The 17,465-nt window shown below is 47.7% G+C and overlaps 1 protein-coding gene across 3 annotated transcripts in view; it reads right to left on the reverse strand.

Annotated features, from left to right (window-relative positions):
• The window catches only part of BIN3 (bridging integrator 3), a 73,865-nt gene that overhangs the window by 5,562 nt on the left and 50,838 nt on the right, over window positions 1-17,465 (reverse strand). For 2 of the 3 annotated variants that reach the window (XM_067543683.1, XM_067543684.1), the window contains exons 8-11: window positions 8,413-8,476; window positions 7,927-7,958; window positions 7,485-7,626; window positions 4,589-4,723 (exon numbers count right to left, since the gene is read on the reverse strand). In XM_067543683.1, the coding sequence (XP_067399784.1) occupies window positions 4,589-4,723; window positions 7,485-7,626; window positions 7,927-7,958; window positions 8,413-8,476 (373 nt within the window). The remainder of the gene's footprint in view (window positions 1-4,588; window positions 4,724-7,484; window positions 7,627-7,926; window positions 7,959-8,412; window positions 8,477-17,465) is intronic. The other variant, XM_067543685.1, reaches the window with a different exon arrangement.

The raw sequence follows: 17,465 nt of genomic DNA on the forward strand, positions 1-17,465 counted from the left end.
CTACCATGTCACAATCTGTGTTCACCTGGGGCGTGTTACAGTGTCGGGGGACGCTGACAGAGTGTGCTGCAATCCCCTCGGCACAGGAGCACTGAGTTCAAGTTGTGTCATGGGAACCCAAAGGCCTGGCACGCAGACCTCAGTGGGTCTAAATCCGTATTTACGGGGTGCTGGCTCTGGGTCAGACAACTGCAGCACAAAGCCCTGGCAGTCTCATCTCCTTTTCCACGGACTGCCCCTTCCTTCTGGGGAAAAGGTGCACGAAGAGGCTACTGAAAAGGCTTTATTTACCAGATGGTTTTAAATCCAACCCCGGAGGGAAGGGTGTATCACTCCCCAGCCTAAAAGCAGGAGCTTTGGCTCAGTAGCAGGGAATTCTAAGGGTTCTGTTACTGGCTGAGTCCTCTGTCAATAAGAGCAGCGCTCCCCTTCGCTGGAATAGCCCTCTGGATACGTCTCCACTGCAAAGAACAACCTGCAGCAGCGAGGCTCAGAGCCTGGGTCAACTGACTTGGCCTTGCAGGCCCGGGCTGCAGGGCAAGAAATAGCCATGTAGATGGTCCCACTCAGGCTGGATCCTGGGCTCTGACACCCTCCCCTGTCACGGGGTTTCAGATCCTGGGCTCCCACCCAAGTGGGAACGTCTACACTGCTGTTTTGACCCGTTTCAGTTGACCCAGCGCCACGGGTCCTTCACTGTGGTGGAGACATACCCCTTGCAAATGAACTTGCACTGGCTTATTGCTGGTTCTAGTTGCACTCCGAAAACGAGGACGGTGTCTGCCCCCGTGTCAGCTGTGCGTCCCCCTTCCCCTCCGCGGGGTCTCTAGAGCGATCGCTACTATTCCACAGACGCCCGTAGAGGAGACCGAAAATAGAAATTCCGCCGAGTAACACGAAACCCTGCAAGCTAAACGCACTCAGTGAGGCATGGAGGGAGCGAGGACCCGGAAAGAACAGCGGCTGGATGAATGGGCCGGCTGGGGGCGGCAGTGCAGCCCATTACCATTCACGTGCGCTCAGTCAGCGCGCAAACAACGACAGGCGCAGAAACAGGGTAGGGAAAAGGGAAGCTCTCTAGCCACAGGCTCCCATTACAGGCCGGGAGGAAAACTACTTGCAAGCCTCTGCCTCAATGGCCCCAATGGGGACACTGCAATTCAGCGGCCACAGCAGCGCGTCAGGACTCCCGGGTTCTATTCCTGGCTCAGCACCGACTCCTTAAGTTACCTCGCACAAGTCACTTCCCTTGTCAGATTACCCAGCTGCAAAATGGGGAAATAACGCCTGCCCGCCGCATGGGTGCGAAGCGCTCCGAGACAGAGTAACCCTACCACGGGCTGCCGGGAATGGCTCAGTCAGGGCTGCCGATAGCCTTCCCTCCCGCCCCAGCAAAGGGAATGACTGTCAGTGAGACGCCAGATCTCTTTACAGGCAGGCTCCTCTAGGTACCCCTTTGTCTCTGTTGTCCCTTCATCGGGATAAATCACCCATCAGGGCAACTTCAGGGGACAAAGGGACAACCGAAAAAAGGCATGTAAGCACTAGACAAGTGCAGCTGCGGAACAGCCCCGTGTAGGAAGGGGCTCTGGAGAAGGGACAGATCTGCTAAGTCCTGCCGTCCCGGCTCCCAGCCAAAGCAAAGGAAAAGAGCAAGCTTGGAAACACGCGGCCAGCACTGGCACTAGGTTGCCTGCACCGATGGAGCTTTACTGCTGCGTGGCAGGAACCAACAGCTTATTCGCAGCTTTCAACCTTGTTGCCCCTTTCCAGCTCGGCCACAACGGAGACCCTCTGCCATGGGATTACGCTCAGGGCATGCAGAGCAGGACTGACTCTGGGCTTCTTTACAGGAGACGCCTCAGTCTTTTTTATGACACTCCCCTCCAAACATTAAGGAAACGGCCTCTCTCATCCTCCCCACCCGCCTCCCAAGAAGCATCCGAACCCAGCGGAGGAGGAGCGGGGCCGACTCCAGCTTCGTCAGCATGAGCAATTGATACAAACAAAAACCAAGGCCTCAGATTCCCAAGGAAAGGATTCTAGCAGAGGGTCTTTTAAGCAAGCCCAGCCCACTCGACAGGCCAGGGGCTCCTGGGGGAGCACGAGAACACACTGGGTTTGTGCTGTTTTGGCCACTTTGAAGGAGTAAAATTGCATCGCGTCAGGACCGAGTGTCCTTGAGGTGGGGAGGGCACAGGAGGGATTTGGTTGTGTATAAAATCCCTCAAAATCCCGTATGAAACTCATGCACCCAGCACCTCTCACACGCAACCACCTTAAGAGCAGAGGGCAGCAGCCAACTGGCGCACAGCGCCCTGCACAAAAAGAAAGGGAAATATAGGACAAGACGAGCAGTCAAGCCCTCCCCGCCCCCCAGGAAACCACCAGGGGATCGTTCATGCCCACACAGAGCAGACGGCACTTCGGGTTTCAAGACCTCATCCAAAAGAGCCACCCCAGCAAACCTCGGAAAGGCCACATCAATCTTGCTGTGGTTCTAGTCTAGGGAGTCAAGTCATCTCAGCCCTGATGCGTGGTGCACGCAGCCCTCTCCTCCAGCATGACTAAGACAGAACAGCAATTAACAGAGAGACACTAGGCTGAATCAATGCCACATCGCAGGTGAATCAGTCTCTGGGGAAGTTGCTTTCAGGTCTGCAGAGGTCCAAGTTCAGAGGTGAGTCTGAACTGGTGTTACGTACACCTTCCTCCCTAATGCGCCTCTTACCCTGCCTTTAGATTTGTTTATTTAGATTCTTACATCCACCTTACACATCACCTCTGTCTTTGGCCCACTGACTCTAACGTAGCGACTGGCATGGTTGTTTGGGGTCACAGCGCTAAATCTGGAACGCCAAAGATCACAAATCCAAATGCCAGGAAGTACCTACGATGACGCACGCGTGTGGATGGGTGTCAGTTTCCCCCAAACTCTGTGGCCTCCGTGATGCAGGAGGTCAGTTTAACTGAGGGTAACGGTCCTTTCTGGCCTTAAGATCTATGGCAGAGACAAGAATGGCAACAAACACCACAACAGGAGAGGGTAGGAAGGTGTAAGTTAAAGCAGGCCTCCCCCTCGTTTAACTCACACCTTCCTCCAGATCCTTACTGTGTAAGTTACATCAATTTAGTTTCCCTGAAGCATCAGTAAGTGGGCGTAGGTAGGTCTAGGGGAGTGTGAACACGACAATCTAAGTTACACCACCTTACTCCTCACCCCGACCGATACCCTGTGCGTGTTCACCTTGCCAATCAGACATGCTTGTCTCCCCTCTGTGGAGTCTTAGCTACTCAGCTCATACGCCTGCTCAGAAAGGAAAGAGGTTTGCTCTGCCCCATCAGCTGGTACACAGGCTGGCCAGGTCTGCAGGGGAAAAACTCTGCACAGAGGGAAACCTAAACTGCTTCTCACCTTCCCCATTCCCTCTCTCCACAAGAGGAGGACCCTTCAAGTTTGGGCAAAGGTTTACGGCCCTTCCCCAAAAGGGAGAGTGGGGTGGGAGAGACCTTGTCCAGAGGGGCTCACCTGAACAAGTCCCTGAATCAAAGCCCATCCTTTTCTTTTGGACACCGATCAGAAGACTCCCCTGGCGAAGGGGAGGAGTTTGAGTTATGACACTCGTACCCTCTAAAAGTAAGCTACATCATAACCTGGCCTGCACCACGTTCCTACACAGGGGCCAAAACTGAGATTCCCATTATCCATCACTTGTGCCAACAAAAGATCGGGACAGAGGACAACACAAAGCCACTGAGAATTACGATACATGTGTAAAAAGCCACCAGCCACTCAGAGACCTTTCAAAATGGGGATTTTCTCAGTGCACTTCAGCCTGCAGCTCCTCATAATATTCCGGTCATGCTGCCTCCCTTAGTTATGTTGATGCACATCAGTCATGACCTGCAGCACCCAGCAACTATGTAGAGTACAAGGACTGGAGACCAGGCAGTGACTTAATACCCTTATTCCTTATGACCACAGCACAGGACACTAAATGCAGAGGGCCAAGGAATTCAGATCAACGAGCCAGCCAGACCCACAATCCATCCTGTTTCAGGGGACCTTAGCTCATTGACTTGAATAGGCGTTCTGCACACAGGGATTGTAGGATGGGGCCCTAAATAAACCTCAAAAATATTTCGCCCAGGACCTCCTGCTGAAGTGAAGCACCAGATCTGGACGACGTTTAATGAAACAGAAAGGACGCAAGGTCCACTTCCTGCCGTTCTTCCTGAATGGCATACAACCGCCACAGAACCGTATCAGCTTCTAGCAGAAACCAACTCAATCTTCTGCCAGATAACAGGTCAGGCAACCAATCCACCCTGTGCCCAACCATAGCTTCCATGATAACCCCAAGTTCAGGATTAATGTTGCTCATCCATGACTTCCTTTCCCCTCCTTCAGACAGAGAAGTCAATGGGATCAATAGCTATTCAGCTGTATGCTGTGTTAGTCTTAGGGACTCGTATGCTGGTGGGTCCAACCTTGAACCTAAATAACACCTAAAAGAGCCTGCTCTCCAGAGAGGAGCGCTAGCTAATGGACATGTACAGGAGGGTGAGATATCACGATGGGTCTCACCTGAGCACGGATCAACGACTCAAAGCTGGGCTCGAAGTAATCAATGCGGCTGCTGTAGAACTTGGGCATCTCCTCCAGAAGCTGCTTGTTTTTGGCTTCAAAGTCCTCCTTCACTGGCCTCAGCTCCTCCCGGGCCTGGGGAACGAGAGAGGGGTTTGCTCAGCTGCCTCAAAAATCCCCTTCTCAAAACAAACCCACACACGAGCGGCCAGGAAGCCGGCTTAGTAGGACAGCAGGTTTTCATACAATGGCGAGCCAGCTTGAGACGGGAACATTCTGAGGACCAAGCTGTGGGTTGGGGGGATGGTCAGGGTGGCTGTGTCCATGACTGGATCCTTCCCACAAAGAGATCCCTAGAGGGAAAGCTGGAGAGCCACAGTCTTAGAGGGTCCCTGAAAGGGCCCTGACAATACATGGCAAGCTCCTTGTATCCGCCACGTGCACAATTCGACTCAGTGAGCGGCACCAAGCATCATGAGCTTTTCTTAGCTAGTCTCCTCTATGTTGTACTATAAATATGCATGCAAGATCCTTTTCTATGAGCAACAGGGTACAGCTGACCTCCTGGGAGACATCATAAAATAGTTCCATCTCCTGCCTCACAAAGAGAAATAAATGCTATCCACCAAGACGCTAAAAAAAGTATGGAGTCTGAAAGCAAACACAGACAGCGATACAGAGCAAATAGAGAATGTCGCACAGGATCCTCTCACTAGCCCTAGAATAATGTTAGCAAGCACAAGAGTTTATCTGTTGGCTGCAGCCCTGAGGTCAGATGGGATCTCATTAGGATATCTGCAGATCTCTTTCTTATTAAATGCTCTGAAGGATCCTATAGCCCTCACCATACTAGGGGCCCATGCTGGAGCTCTGACCCCACATTCAGAGAGGAGGAGTGACGTGGCCAGCAAAGCAACTTTGCTATGCTGCTGAAAGTAAAGGTGAGCAGGGGAGACTCCCAGCTGAGTTAAGGCGGAGTTCCCAAACAGTTCTCGGACCCACTAGAGCCGCTGTGCTGTTGCTGAGACTCGGATGGTTCTTTGCCTGCCCTCAGGGTTTGTTCCCCTAACCCTATGCCCGCCGAGGATTTGCCGGGTTAACCCCATGGGAGTCTCTCCTGTCTTTGCACTTTGCCTGTGACCTTCAGCTTGGCGAGTCCTATTGGCGGTTTTTAAACAGAAGCGTGGGGAGAAAGGGAAATGTCTCTGAGAAGGTCTCTGGAAAAGGCCAAGAGGGGGTGGGTGCTGAAACATTAGACAAGTTCAAGTCTGCCACTTAATCCTGGTGCAATTCCAAAGGGGGTGTGTGTGTGTGGGCTAACAGCGAGATTCCACATGCTGGTCCTGCTCCGGCAGGGTCTAATCCTAGGGACAGACCGGTGTTAACACAGGTTCCGGGCCTTTGTCGGGAAAGCACACTAGAGATATGGAGCAGGCATAACTTCCGTCTAGTAAGGCCTTAAAATGACACCAGGCTTGAAAGGGGCACATTCGTTTTCAGACACCAATCAAGCTGCTCAAACTGAGGTTGAGGATGTTCAAACTCACGGGAGGAGAGGGAAAGGGGGGTTAATTCAGGAAGCTCCCTGCATCCAAAATTGGATGGCTTGGGTAAACAGCTCTGAAAGGGCCAATGTATATTTTAGGCTGGGTGGAAATACCCTATAAGATATGCTAACTCCCTACCAAATATCCGGATCTCTCTTGAATAGCCTCGCTTTAGGTTCTCTCTGACAGCAGCTCTAGCTATCCCAGGTGTCCAAGCTCCGATGTTCACGAGGAAAAAATTAGATCATACCAGAAGTTCATTAGGAAAAAAATAAAACCGACAATCACCAGGACAAAAGAACTCACATTTTTCCAGCCACAGCTTTACTCGCTGAGGCTGAGCAGCATAAGCTGCTTGCTATGAAATCTGAATTCTCTTTTGTTAATGCCGATAGAGCTGTTCTTTAACATAATACTTAATTTTGTGGGGAAAGTGATCACAAACGTGTGTTCTCTGTCTCTGAGGAAGGCAACTGTTCCTTAGAGGTTCAAGCAAAATGTTTTGTAGAAATGACAGGTTTCGTTGGGAATGCTGGTGAAAGATTTAGTAAAAAACCAAAAAATCTTTGCTCGAATTTCAGAAAGAAATAAAAATTTGGCGAGGTTTCATGTTAACCAATGATTGCAAGTTTGTGACATTACGCTTTCTAGCAGATGGCAAACGTATGTAGAATTGGAATGATTTTTTTTTTATATAGCTGTTTAGTCGAATTGTGAAGTGAAGGGGAATGCTGTCTCCCAACGTGGGGCGGTAGCTACTAGTAGAGTTATCTCTAGTTCTTGTGGAAAGAAAGTTGTCTGTTTGTTCTTGTTCTTATGCTGAGTGCTCTTAATTCATCTGGATTTTGCCAGCGTTGCACATGTCAATTTTATATTGAAAAGCAATGGTACGCTGTCCTGAAACATTGAATAAATCAGCCTATACTTTAGGGAATCTAGATACAGAGCTTAGATACTGAAACACAAAAGACCATTCAGCCTCATCTCCGTGCTGATGTAGGGTTGTACCCAAGTGAACATTTATAAGGGATTTCCCCTGTCTAGTTTTAAATGTCCCAAGCAATGGAGTTCCCATCATTTCCCGGATAAATCTATTCCTTAGCTTAATAGATCTTCAATGCTTAGATTTTCTCTTTCTTAATTTCATCAAACTACTGGGCAGTTATACCCTCTTTACTGTGCTAAATAACTCGGTGCTTACTCCTTTCAGCGATACTTGGTATGTCAGCATGAAACGTATGTAAGGGAAATTGCAGTGTGTCAATTTGCAAACGGGGGGCGGAGTGTCCTAATATTCTTTCCAGGGTTTTTCAGCCCCAGCAGTAAGCGCCTGTCTCCCAGCTCTGTACCTGGTGAAGCTTGGCAAGAATGGGGCCGGTCTTTTCCTTCTCTTCGTATTTTTCCACCTTGGACTGCAGCCGCTTGTAGTCTTGCAAAGTTTGCTCACGTCTCTTCACTGCCATGTTCAGGCTGGGGAACACGCTGCTGAATCTGCAGGGGTTCAAAGAATAAAATCCCTGTGAATGTTGTGGCCTGGCTGGACTCATCTTAGAGACATATCTGCTTGATCAAACTCCTAGCTAAGAGCCTGTTAATTCAAGATGCTCTGACAGAGTTCTGCATGACACTTGGAGTGGGCGTTAGCACCTGTCCTCAGATTACCGGTAGGACAGACTTAGAGGTGGGGCAAGCGCTCTTATGGCCCCTATCCAACCCCCAATGACTTTAACAGGGAATCGGATCAGGTCCATAATCTGAACTAGTCTTTCCACACAAGACACAAGAGCTTACGCTACATTTACGCCTCTTGGAGCTTCCAACAGATCATAGAATCATAGAATCATAGAATATTAGAGTTGGAAGGGACCTCAGGAGGTCATCTAGTCCAACCCCTGCTCAAAGCAGGACTAACCTCTGCTATATCATCCCAACCAGGGCTTTGTCAAGCCGCAGCTTAAAAACCTCTAAGGATGGAGATTCCACCACCTCCCTAGGTAACCCATTCCAGTGCTTCACCACCCTCCTAGTAAAAAACTTTTTCCTAATGTCCAACCTAGACCTCCCTCCCTGCAACTTGAGACCGTTGCTCCTTGTTCTGTCATCTGCCACCACCGAGAACAGCCTAGCCCCATCCTCCCTAGAACCCCCTTTCAGGTAGTTAAAGGCCGCTATCAAATCCCCCCTCACTCTTCTCTTTTGCAGACTAAACAAGCCCAGTTCCCTCAGCCTCTCCTCATAAGTCCTGTGCTCCAGCCCCCTAATCATTTTTGTTGCCTCATGCATCATGGGTTCCATGCGTTTAGTGTCTAAAATGTATTTCATGTTAACAGCCTGCAAACATCTGAAAGATGCAAACATTAAGTCAGGAGAAGAATTCTATGGAGAGTTACAAGGCGTATGACTAGAAGTCAGGGAACAGTATTGGACAAATGGAAATTTAAGTTGAATATCAGCAAACATTTCTTAACTGTGAAAGCTACAAGATCTGGCATAGTCTCCCAAGCAATGGGGTAGAAGCCCCATAGCTCAGGATATTTAAAATTAGACTGAGAAAAATGGCAGTATGGAACATTTTTGCACTGGCTAGCACCCCAGGGCACAATCCTGCAAGGTGCTGAGCATCTCCAATGATTCAATAGGAGTCAAGCATCTTGGAGGACTGGGCCGCAATTGGTGAAACAGAAAGAAACCATAATCCCCCTCTTTTGTGTACTTCGAAGAGCTCCATTTTGTCTTAATGTGGACAATAATTTGCTCATACCTATCCCACTTCCTGCCCGGAGCATGGAAGAACAATGGGGATTTGTCTAGGTGCTCAATACTCACCAATACATTGGTTATGAAAAAGATATTCCTGGCAGCTTTCATGGCATTTCCCATTACAGCGAATGTGATGCAATCGCCTCTCCCAACACCCCCACATCCCCCCTGCCCCTCCCCTCCTTTCACTAAAATGAACCCGACACTGTTTGGATTTAAAGACACACCACTCCTTTTACTAGGCTGATCTTACTCTTCAATTACAAAGGGACTGCCTGGCTTTCCCTTTCAGAGAGGGACACACTCAACTTAGTTTAGATCCAGAGTTTGGAATCTGTTAATTAAAAACAAGGAGTGAAACAAAACCTAGTCCAAATAGAATTGTTCTTGTTATACACTTCCATGGGCACTGCCAGACTGAATTAACTAAGTGTATCAGATGCCGTGAGTCCCAGCTGACGGAAGGTGCTTCTAAAAGGGCAAGTTAGTATTATGATCATTATTTTGTTAATATAAATTAAGCCAGCGAGTGGACTCAGTGATCCAAGGAGGCCCTTTCCAGTCTTATGTTCCTATGTCAAGTTTTGTTTTTTATTTAAAGATACATCAACTACTTAAAAAATAGTCAATTTCACACACCTAGTTAAAAGTAGTTAAGAGGTCCCACACTTGTCTTTGAGCCGCCTTGTGATTTTACAATCCCATTTGCCTGTTTTTTAAAATGTTTTTTCTCTCCTGCTGCTGCTGCTGCGTTACAGAGCCCCACAGCAACGTGGGAAGCTGGCTACCTAAACAAGGGGGGAAATACGGAAACTGACCCTACACAAAGTGCTGTTAAATGCATAAAGCAAACAAACTGAAGGATGAGACAAAAGTAATTCCCCCACCCTCCTGCATCTCATTAATTTCTAATCATCCCAGGTGTTATTTGCAACAACACAGGTTAAAACAACAATGTTCAGACAGATGTGAGAGTTCTGAGTGGATGGTGGCTCTTTAAATATTGTCCTGAATAGTTCTGAATCCAATGACAACAATCTTGTGCTAGTGCCTGAGAATTAAAAAGTGAAAGGGACTTGCTGTGAAATTCACTGGTCTAGTTTCACTCTCCTAACCAAGTGAGTTGCAAAACATAAGGAAATATCAGTGGCAGGAAGTAAATGAGACTGTGAACATTTTTCAGGATTAATAATCTACAGTATGAGTATAAGGCAAAGGAGTTTTTAACTTTGAATTGACCTTATTAATGTCTCTTTAATACTGAATTCTAGCTAACATGGTGTACCATCTCTTTTATCATTACCACATTTGTTCTGTTGAAATTCAACACCTGGGGTTTACCTCTCTCATACAATAGATCAAATCCTAAGAATTTTGTGAACCTGATTCCTCTACAGTCCATCCAAAATGCTACTGCCACAACCATCTCTCTTAGCCCATTGCGTCACCATGACACCTCCTCTGTCTGAGACACTTGGCTGGATCCACACTGTACGGCAGAGCAAATTCACACATCTTGCCTTCATGGTTTTCTCACACAGCCCCTGCCTATGACTTGAACTTTATCTCCTTTCCTATTCCCTCCCAGCCTCTCTGATTTTACCAGTGATGCCAGCCTTTGCATCCTCCTCCCACAGCTGACTCCTCACCTTCTTCCATGCTGTCCCTTATGCTTGATACCCGCTCTCTGACCCAAGCCATGTCGCTTGCACAACTTAAATCCCTCCTAAAGGCTTGCTTCTGCCACCTCTCCGCTGCAAAGTAAGGGGAAATGAAAAGAATGATCGGCACCACCAAGTTGTGGCTACGTTTTACTGAGTCGCTTCATCTTCTGATCACTCTCACCTTGGTCCTTCCTCACCTCCTTGCCCTTACGGCCCTCACTCTACCCAAAAATCTCCCAGTCCACGCCTATTCTAATATCAGCAGCCTTTGGGTTAGCTTCTTACCAACAGACTTAAGGAGTTCTCCTCCGACATTCGGAGGCATTCCTTGCTTTTCGTCTGTCTCCTTTGCTGCTTTCACCGTTGACAAGAGGCAGTGAGGTCTATTAGTTTGGGAGCCACTGTTTTAATCCTGGTTCTAACGCTCGTTCCCTCTGACAAGTCACAACTGCTCTGTCTCAGCTTTCCTCATCTGTAATATAAAGGGAATAATTCAGGTCTCTAGTTTTAAGCTAAACTCGATGAAATCTCTCTGAAGCAATAGCACGAGACCAAGCTTTTACAATGTAGACACACAAAAAATACCCAACAGGGTCAAATTTTGAAGCATTGAAAACCGCTGATGGGCCCCCAAAAGCTCCTGTGTTTTGGAAAGTGATCTGAGGGTGAAAACACTAGGCAAATACTAATTACAACCTGGGTAGAAAGCGGAAGTCCCTGACTCTGTTCCTGCCCTACTGTCATACACTATCCAGATGTGCTGCTAAGCAGTAGTCTCAGTGGCTGTAAGTCCCACCAGCGGCACTCCCAGGACGGGAGCTCTGTGCCCCACACTGAAGGAGTAGCAGCACTATGCTATCAACCTCCGTATTGCCCATAGTTATGGAACCTGGTGCCAACAATTATCCAGGCTACAGGAACATTCAGATTAGCACCAATGTTTAGTGAATTAAAAAAATGTCTTAATGACCAGTCAAGCAAGAAACCAACAGCAAATATCGTTGAAAGTAACAGAAGAGGCAGCCAACTCGGAGATGGAGGAAAGACACATTGAGCCTGTTTACAGAACTGAAATGGAGCTTTGTGGAAGAAATGAAATCACCATCCCTCCTGACTGTCGGTGGGCTTTAGGTGTGCACCCAAATGGCTGACTATCAGAGAACCTGCTCATCGAAACTGGCCACTGTGGCGCCGTAGTACACTGGATAACTTGCGGTTCATAAACTACGAGGTCAGTGTCACAGGCGAAAACCAACAAAACCTTCAGGAAAACTATGGTTACACAGTACTGCAACATTTATCCTCCTGTTATGTCCTTCTTACAGACATTTTATATCCACCTGAACTGAAATACCGGTGATCAGCAAGGGGTACATGAGCAACAAGAAAAATCCCAATTTATGAATTTACCTGCATTTGATCTATTTAGATCCACAAAGCACACCGAAGAGTTTAGCCTCTGAAACAGGCGCCAGGATTGCTTTTTGCAGCACTACCCATTCAGCTCTGTGCATGTTTCATTTTATTTACTGATACTGGGACAGCACTCAGTATGTGCTGCGTGTTGAGCAAACATGTCGGGAGATGAGGGCCTTGCTCTGAAGCCCTTGTAGTCTAAAAAGACAAAACCCAAAAGAGTTGGGGAATGGGAGGCAAGAACCATCAGTGTTAATACTCCTAGCTTCGATGGCAAAATACCAGCTGGTGTTACCGTGATGCCGATCGCTAGGTATAACTCAAAACAGACAAGACACGCAGAGTGGGTTAGTGCAGGGGAGGCACTGAGTCTTTCATGCATAATGATGTGCCCACCTGATTACACTTCCCACTCTGCCCAAGGGGTCACCCTGGGGTGACACAGACTATCACAAACCACAGTCACTGAAGAGCTGCTGTTCCGGGACTCGCAAACACCCACAACATCACCGCCGACACACTGCACAACGGCTAATCAGAACAGCCTGCAGAGACCACCCATGAGGACAGAACCCTGGGACCTGCATTATCCTGTCCTGCAAACACCAAAAGCAACTGTGCCTTGTATGGCTGATTGTTTGCATCCACCACCCCTTTATCTCATTATGGAGATGTGGCTGGCGCTCTGGCATTAACAACTTCATATCGCCCTGTGCAACCTGAAAAAGTCATCAGCGAGCACAGGGTCATTCTTCCATCCAGCTGGTCACATGCATATCAGATGCTGCTCCTCGGAGATTGCTTTTTATAGTCAGTTTCACACAGGGTTTGCCATTATATTTAAATGTCACATATGCTAACCGAGTGGCTCCCACTGGTACTGGCTGCAGAGACCCTTCATTCCGTGGACATGGGGGAAATATTTAGCTGCTATGTAGACAAGTAAAGAAACACATGTATTAAAAGGGCTGGATAAATAGGAATCCGAATGGACAAGAAGAGATCTGCACAGAGAAAACTAGACAGCTGGGGGAATGGAATGTAGAAACAATGATGCCCTTCCCATATTAAAGGCCTCATGTGCTCTGTGGCAGGATGGCCCTGAAGTCTGTGGCTTTTTCTGCTGCAGCTTCACTCAAATTAAAGGGCTGCTGTTTAAGATGAATTCAGGATGAAAACGAATGAGACAATCAGAACAGGGGCCCCTCGGTTTATTTGGATATTACAATTGAATTTATTTTAGGTTCCTGAATGGAGTGAGGGCAGGATGGCGCGGCAGGTTGGTATGGGAACATAGAGCCCTTCTGCTCTAAGTAACCAGTTCAACTTCCGACTCGGGCAGAAGTCATTGGACGTTGTGACCTTCTGATGGCTAGGAGGTGGCCACCGGGGTATTAGTTAGGTGGGTCCCAGACATGTTGCCAGCTGACAGGTGTCAAAAGTACAAAGCCCGCATTGCCACTGATTGCCCCGGGTGGTAGTCTCAGCAGAGATGCCAGGACTGAATGGCCCAGAGGGATGGAACGTCCCTCTCCCCAGGTTCACATTGAGGCACTCCTGTGGGGGAAGGTCACCCTTCAGCTGCCCTTTGCTGTACTTGGTAGGTGGCCTTCAGCCTCTAGGGCTCTAGTGGAGTGAGCAGAAGGCTGGGCTCCAGATGTTCCCAAGTTCGAATCCCATTACTGACACTGACTCTTTCTGTGGCCGTAGGCAAGTCACTTCATCCTTCAAATCCCTCCTTATGACTCATCTCTGCCATGGTGCCTGCAAAACCCAGCCTGTTGCTCATGGCTAGGCAGGTGATAAGCTCTGACTGTTGCTCCTCCTATCTTTCTTTCCTTTTCCTCCCTACTTCCACCCTCAACACAACTATAATCCATGCTGCTAGCAAAGCTGAACCAATTCTAGATCATATTCAATTGCCTTGTATGTTGCATCCCCTACTCTCTGGCTGTTGGGGTCTTGTATGCACAATGCCTCAGTCCCATCAGGAGCCTTTGAGTGCTACCATCATATAAATATTTACCATTGCTACCACCTGTCAAATATCTGTGCCTTAGTTCCCCCATCGGGAATGTTGGAATGACTCCTCCCTCCCTCCCTAGGTGGAGTTTGGAGGATTCATGTCAGAAACCTGTTTTGAAAATGTAGAGTGTTATGACAGTATCAAACATTACCCTGTAAAGAGGTTCCCCCAACGTGTTTTTCGGATAAAGCTCAAAGATGTATGTTTAACAAGGGCTCTCTCCACCACTACCCATTGTGCTTAGTACCAGTATAGCACTTTATACCTAGAAAGCACTGCGCAGGACATCAACTAATTAACATGTAACCACTCACATCATATGAACCCACTAAAGCAGAAAATACTCATTCGGCTCTGAAATGTAGCATGCAAGATCTCAGACAAAGACCAGCCACCATGTTTCCATTTACACTGACGTTAGTTCTGTTTTTAAAACAAGGTGGCTTGACTTTTTGTGCTCCTAGTATTCAAACCCATCTTTGATTTAACAAAGTGAGATTTTGCAGCCCACAATGGAGGGGCCCCAGGCTTCAACAAAAGAGCTCCAGCACAGAGACTGAGGAGGCAGTTACTTTGTAGGCACAGCAACTATTGTCTCAGAAGGACTTTTAATGCATGGATTATACACTGTATTTCCGGGGGGAGAGGAGGAGTATCGAGCTCTGCAAACTGCCATTATTACAACGCATCATGCCAGCTCCAGACAATCATGACAAACTGCAGATTCAAGTTTCCGAATCAGCAAAACAGAAATCTATATTCAAACGACATGGAAAGGGATGAACCCTCAAAAGCACGGATGGCCACGGTTAAAAGCTGGGATGCCGTGTTTTGATGCTCCAGCCCCACGGGGTTTATAACATCTTACTCAATGCTGAAGTTTCAGTCTTAACTTTCAATTTCCCAGGGTAGGTATTTTGGGCTTAAATCAGACGCTGAGGGCTGTTTTATGAAAGGCAATGAACCATACTGAGGATCAATCTGCACCCACTTACACCAGAGCTCAGTTTACCCATATTGCATGAATAATCATCAATAAGCTACTATGATAGCTTTTGAAAGCTTGCCTTAGTGTCTGAGGATATCCTGGGATGCTAAGGCACTGTCTCCGTTCTTAGGAGTTCTCTCATGTCAGGTCAGATCCTGAGAAGTTCTGAGCACCCTGAGACATGAGCAAGCTATGATTTCTCAGCACCTTGCAGGAACAGCCCTTACAGTCAGTGCAGTGTCAGTGAGTCACATGGTTTAATTTTATATTGCAAGGATAATCAGGTAAAAAAGGCAACATGCACCTTCGCGGGGCTGGATCTGGAACGGGTTGAGGAAACAGTTCTCCTGCCATCAGATCTTGTTAGCTCCCGATGGAACTTTCCTATGGAAATTCTCTCATTAACATAGGACTTCTAGATTTACACTGAATGGTACGGTACATGCTAGGTATTTTCCTTCCCATTTCCTTCCTCATTTCTCTCCCACTTTACTGGAGTGAGCTGTATGCAGAAGCAGGCTCTCAAACCAAATGTCATGGGTGGTAAACAGATGTGAGGAACAGAGGAAAGATACGGCTCCTGTTATTGCAATGGACAGTGAGTCAGGCGACCTGAGCTTTGTTCCCAGCTTTGTCAGTGAATCACCATCTGGCGCTGAGTAAGTCACAGACCCTCTTTCTGCCTCAGTTTCCCATATCTACGAGCATCATGATTACCTACTCGGCAAAGTGCTTTGAAATCTACAGATGACACGTCTTGTAGATGTGCTCAGTAATATTCATAAATCGAATACCATTATTCCTCCACACACACGTCATTGTACAGGGGAAAGATGCTTTGACAGCCATAAATACTTAAAAGAACCCAAAGATTCTAGCATGATCCATTTAAAAAAAAAAAAATAGGTGAAATAAATGAAGCCGACTAAATGGGTCTAACATTGGTAGGTGTGTTGCTGAAAACAGGCAGCAGAGGGGAGACTGAGTTGAGATTTTAGAGAAGTTCCTACCTCACCCCTGCTTCCCAGGGCTGCAGATTCCTGCTTGTAGCGTTAGCTGCCATTACTTCCTGTCACCTTTTAGGAAATGCTGCTGTGGGGGATTCCTAAAAGCAATAGGGGAGGATAGCTATCTAGGGATAACTAAAAGACAATACAAATTATAGTCTCCCCATCACTGAGGGGAAAAAAAATGTACCAATGAAACTCCTCTTAGGATGACATTTTAGCCTCAGAAAAAAAATCCAGACTTTAGAAGATTCTCTGAATTATAAATAATGTTGCCACTTCATTTCTACACTGTAGCCTCCCTTCAGCTTCCCATAATTAAAGGATGGGGATTGAGAGACACTACCACGGAAGATAAAAGCACCATCAGAATTCCCACCACTGCTGGATTCATTAGCTAGTCAACCAAACTGACAAGTCTGTTACTTGAAAATTGCAGACTTCTCTCCCTCTCTGGTTGTGACATGGTGACTGCGACAGAGATCCGCTAGCACTGGGGTTCTGCAGGCCTGGAGTTACAGCGCTAATAGGAGGGGAGGAGGCTGTGCTGGCCTGAACGTGTACTGGTACACAGCAGCTGGGCGGCGTCTTGATTGCTGGAATGAATCCTGCGTGCAAAGTGGATTGCTGCAACGGGGAAAGTGATGTTGGGAAGGATGCATGGGGAGAAGCAAGCAGGATTCATTCCGTTTACCTAGACACTCAAGACAGCAGACGAGTAGTAGAGAGGGCCCAAGTCTGTTCCCTCCGTCAATCTCTCAGTCCATTATGGCCATTCAGATGATCATCAGCACCAAGGCCAGCTGGGGCAATCTGCCTTCTCCCTCTTAAATGCCTCCTCTTTTTGTCTCTCCCTCCCATGGCCATGCCACCCCATACATCTTCTTGGAGGCAGTACAGTCTAACGGATGAAGTGTGAGGCAGGTGAAACAGGATACCTTGGTTCTGTTCCTAGCTCTTCCACTGACTTGCTGAGTGGCCTTTGGCAAGTCACCTCCCTTCTCTGCCTATTTCCCCTGGTACAGGCAGGTTGCGGGGATTAACATTCGCTCAGTGCTTTGAAAATGCAAAGTGCTATCTCAGTGCTAAGTATTGTCATTATCTTCTCCTACACCAAACGACCTCCTCTTTATTCAAATCCCTCCTTAAAACACACTCCCTCCTGAGAAGCATTTCAGTGATGATCCTTCAGAGCTATCTGCAGCGCTTTCACACCGCACCCTCGAGCTGCAGAGCATGCATATCTACTGTCTGTGCCTGATCCAGATTGTCAGAGATCTGGGGAAAGGGGGCCCAATTTTGCTCTCAGTGTAAAACCCGGGTCACCCCGTGGAGAGATCCAGGATAGCTGAGATCAGAAGCTGGTAGGGTGTTTTTATGTTCGCAGTGTCCAGCATGCTGATGTCCCACCATAAAAAAGAATGAGCCTGATCCTCAACGGGCAATCTGAAGGCTTTGGGGAAAGGAAA

The sequence above is a fragment of the Emydura macquarii genome, unplaced genomic scaffold, assembly GCF_026122565.2.
Source record: "Emydura macquarii macquarii isolate MOO-44397 ecotype Brisbane River unplaced genomic scaffold, CSIRO-AGI_Emac_v2 contig_967, whole genome shotgun sequence".
Lineage (NCBI taxonomy): Eukaryota > Metazoa > Chordata > Testudines > Chelidae > Emydura > Emydura macquarii.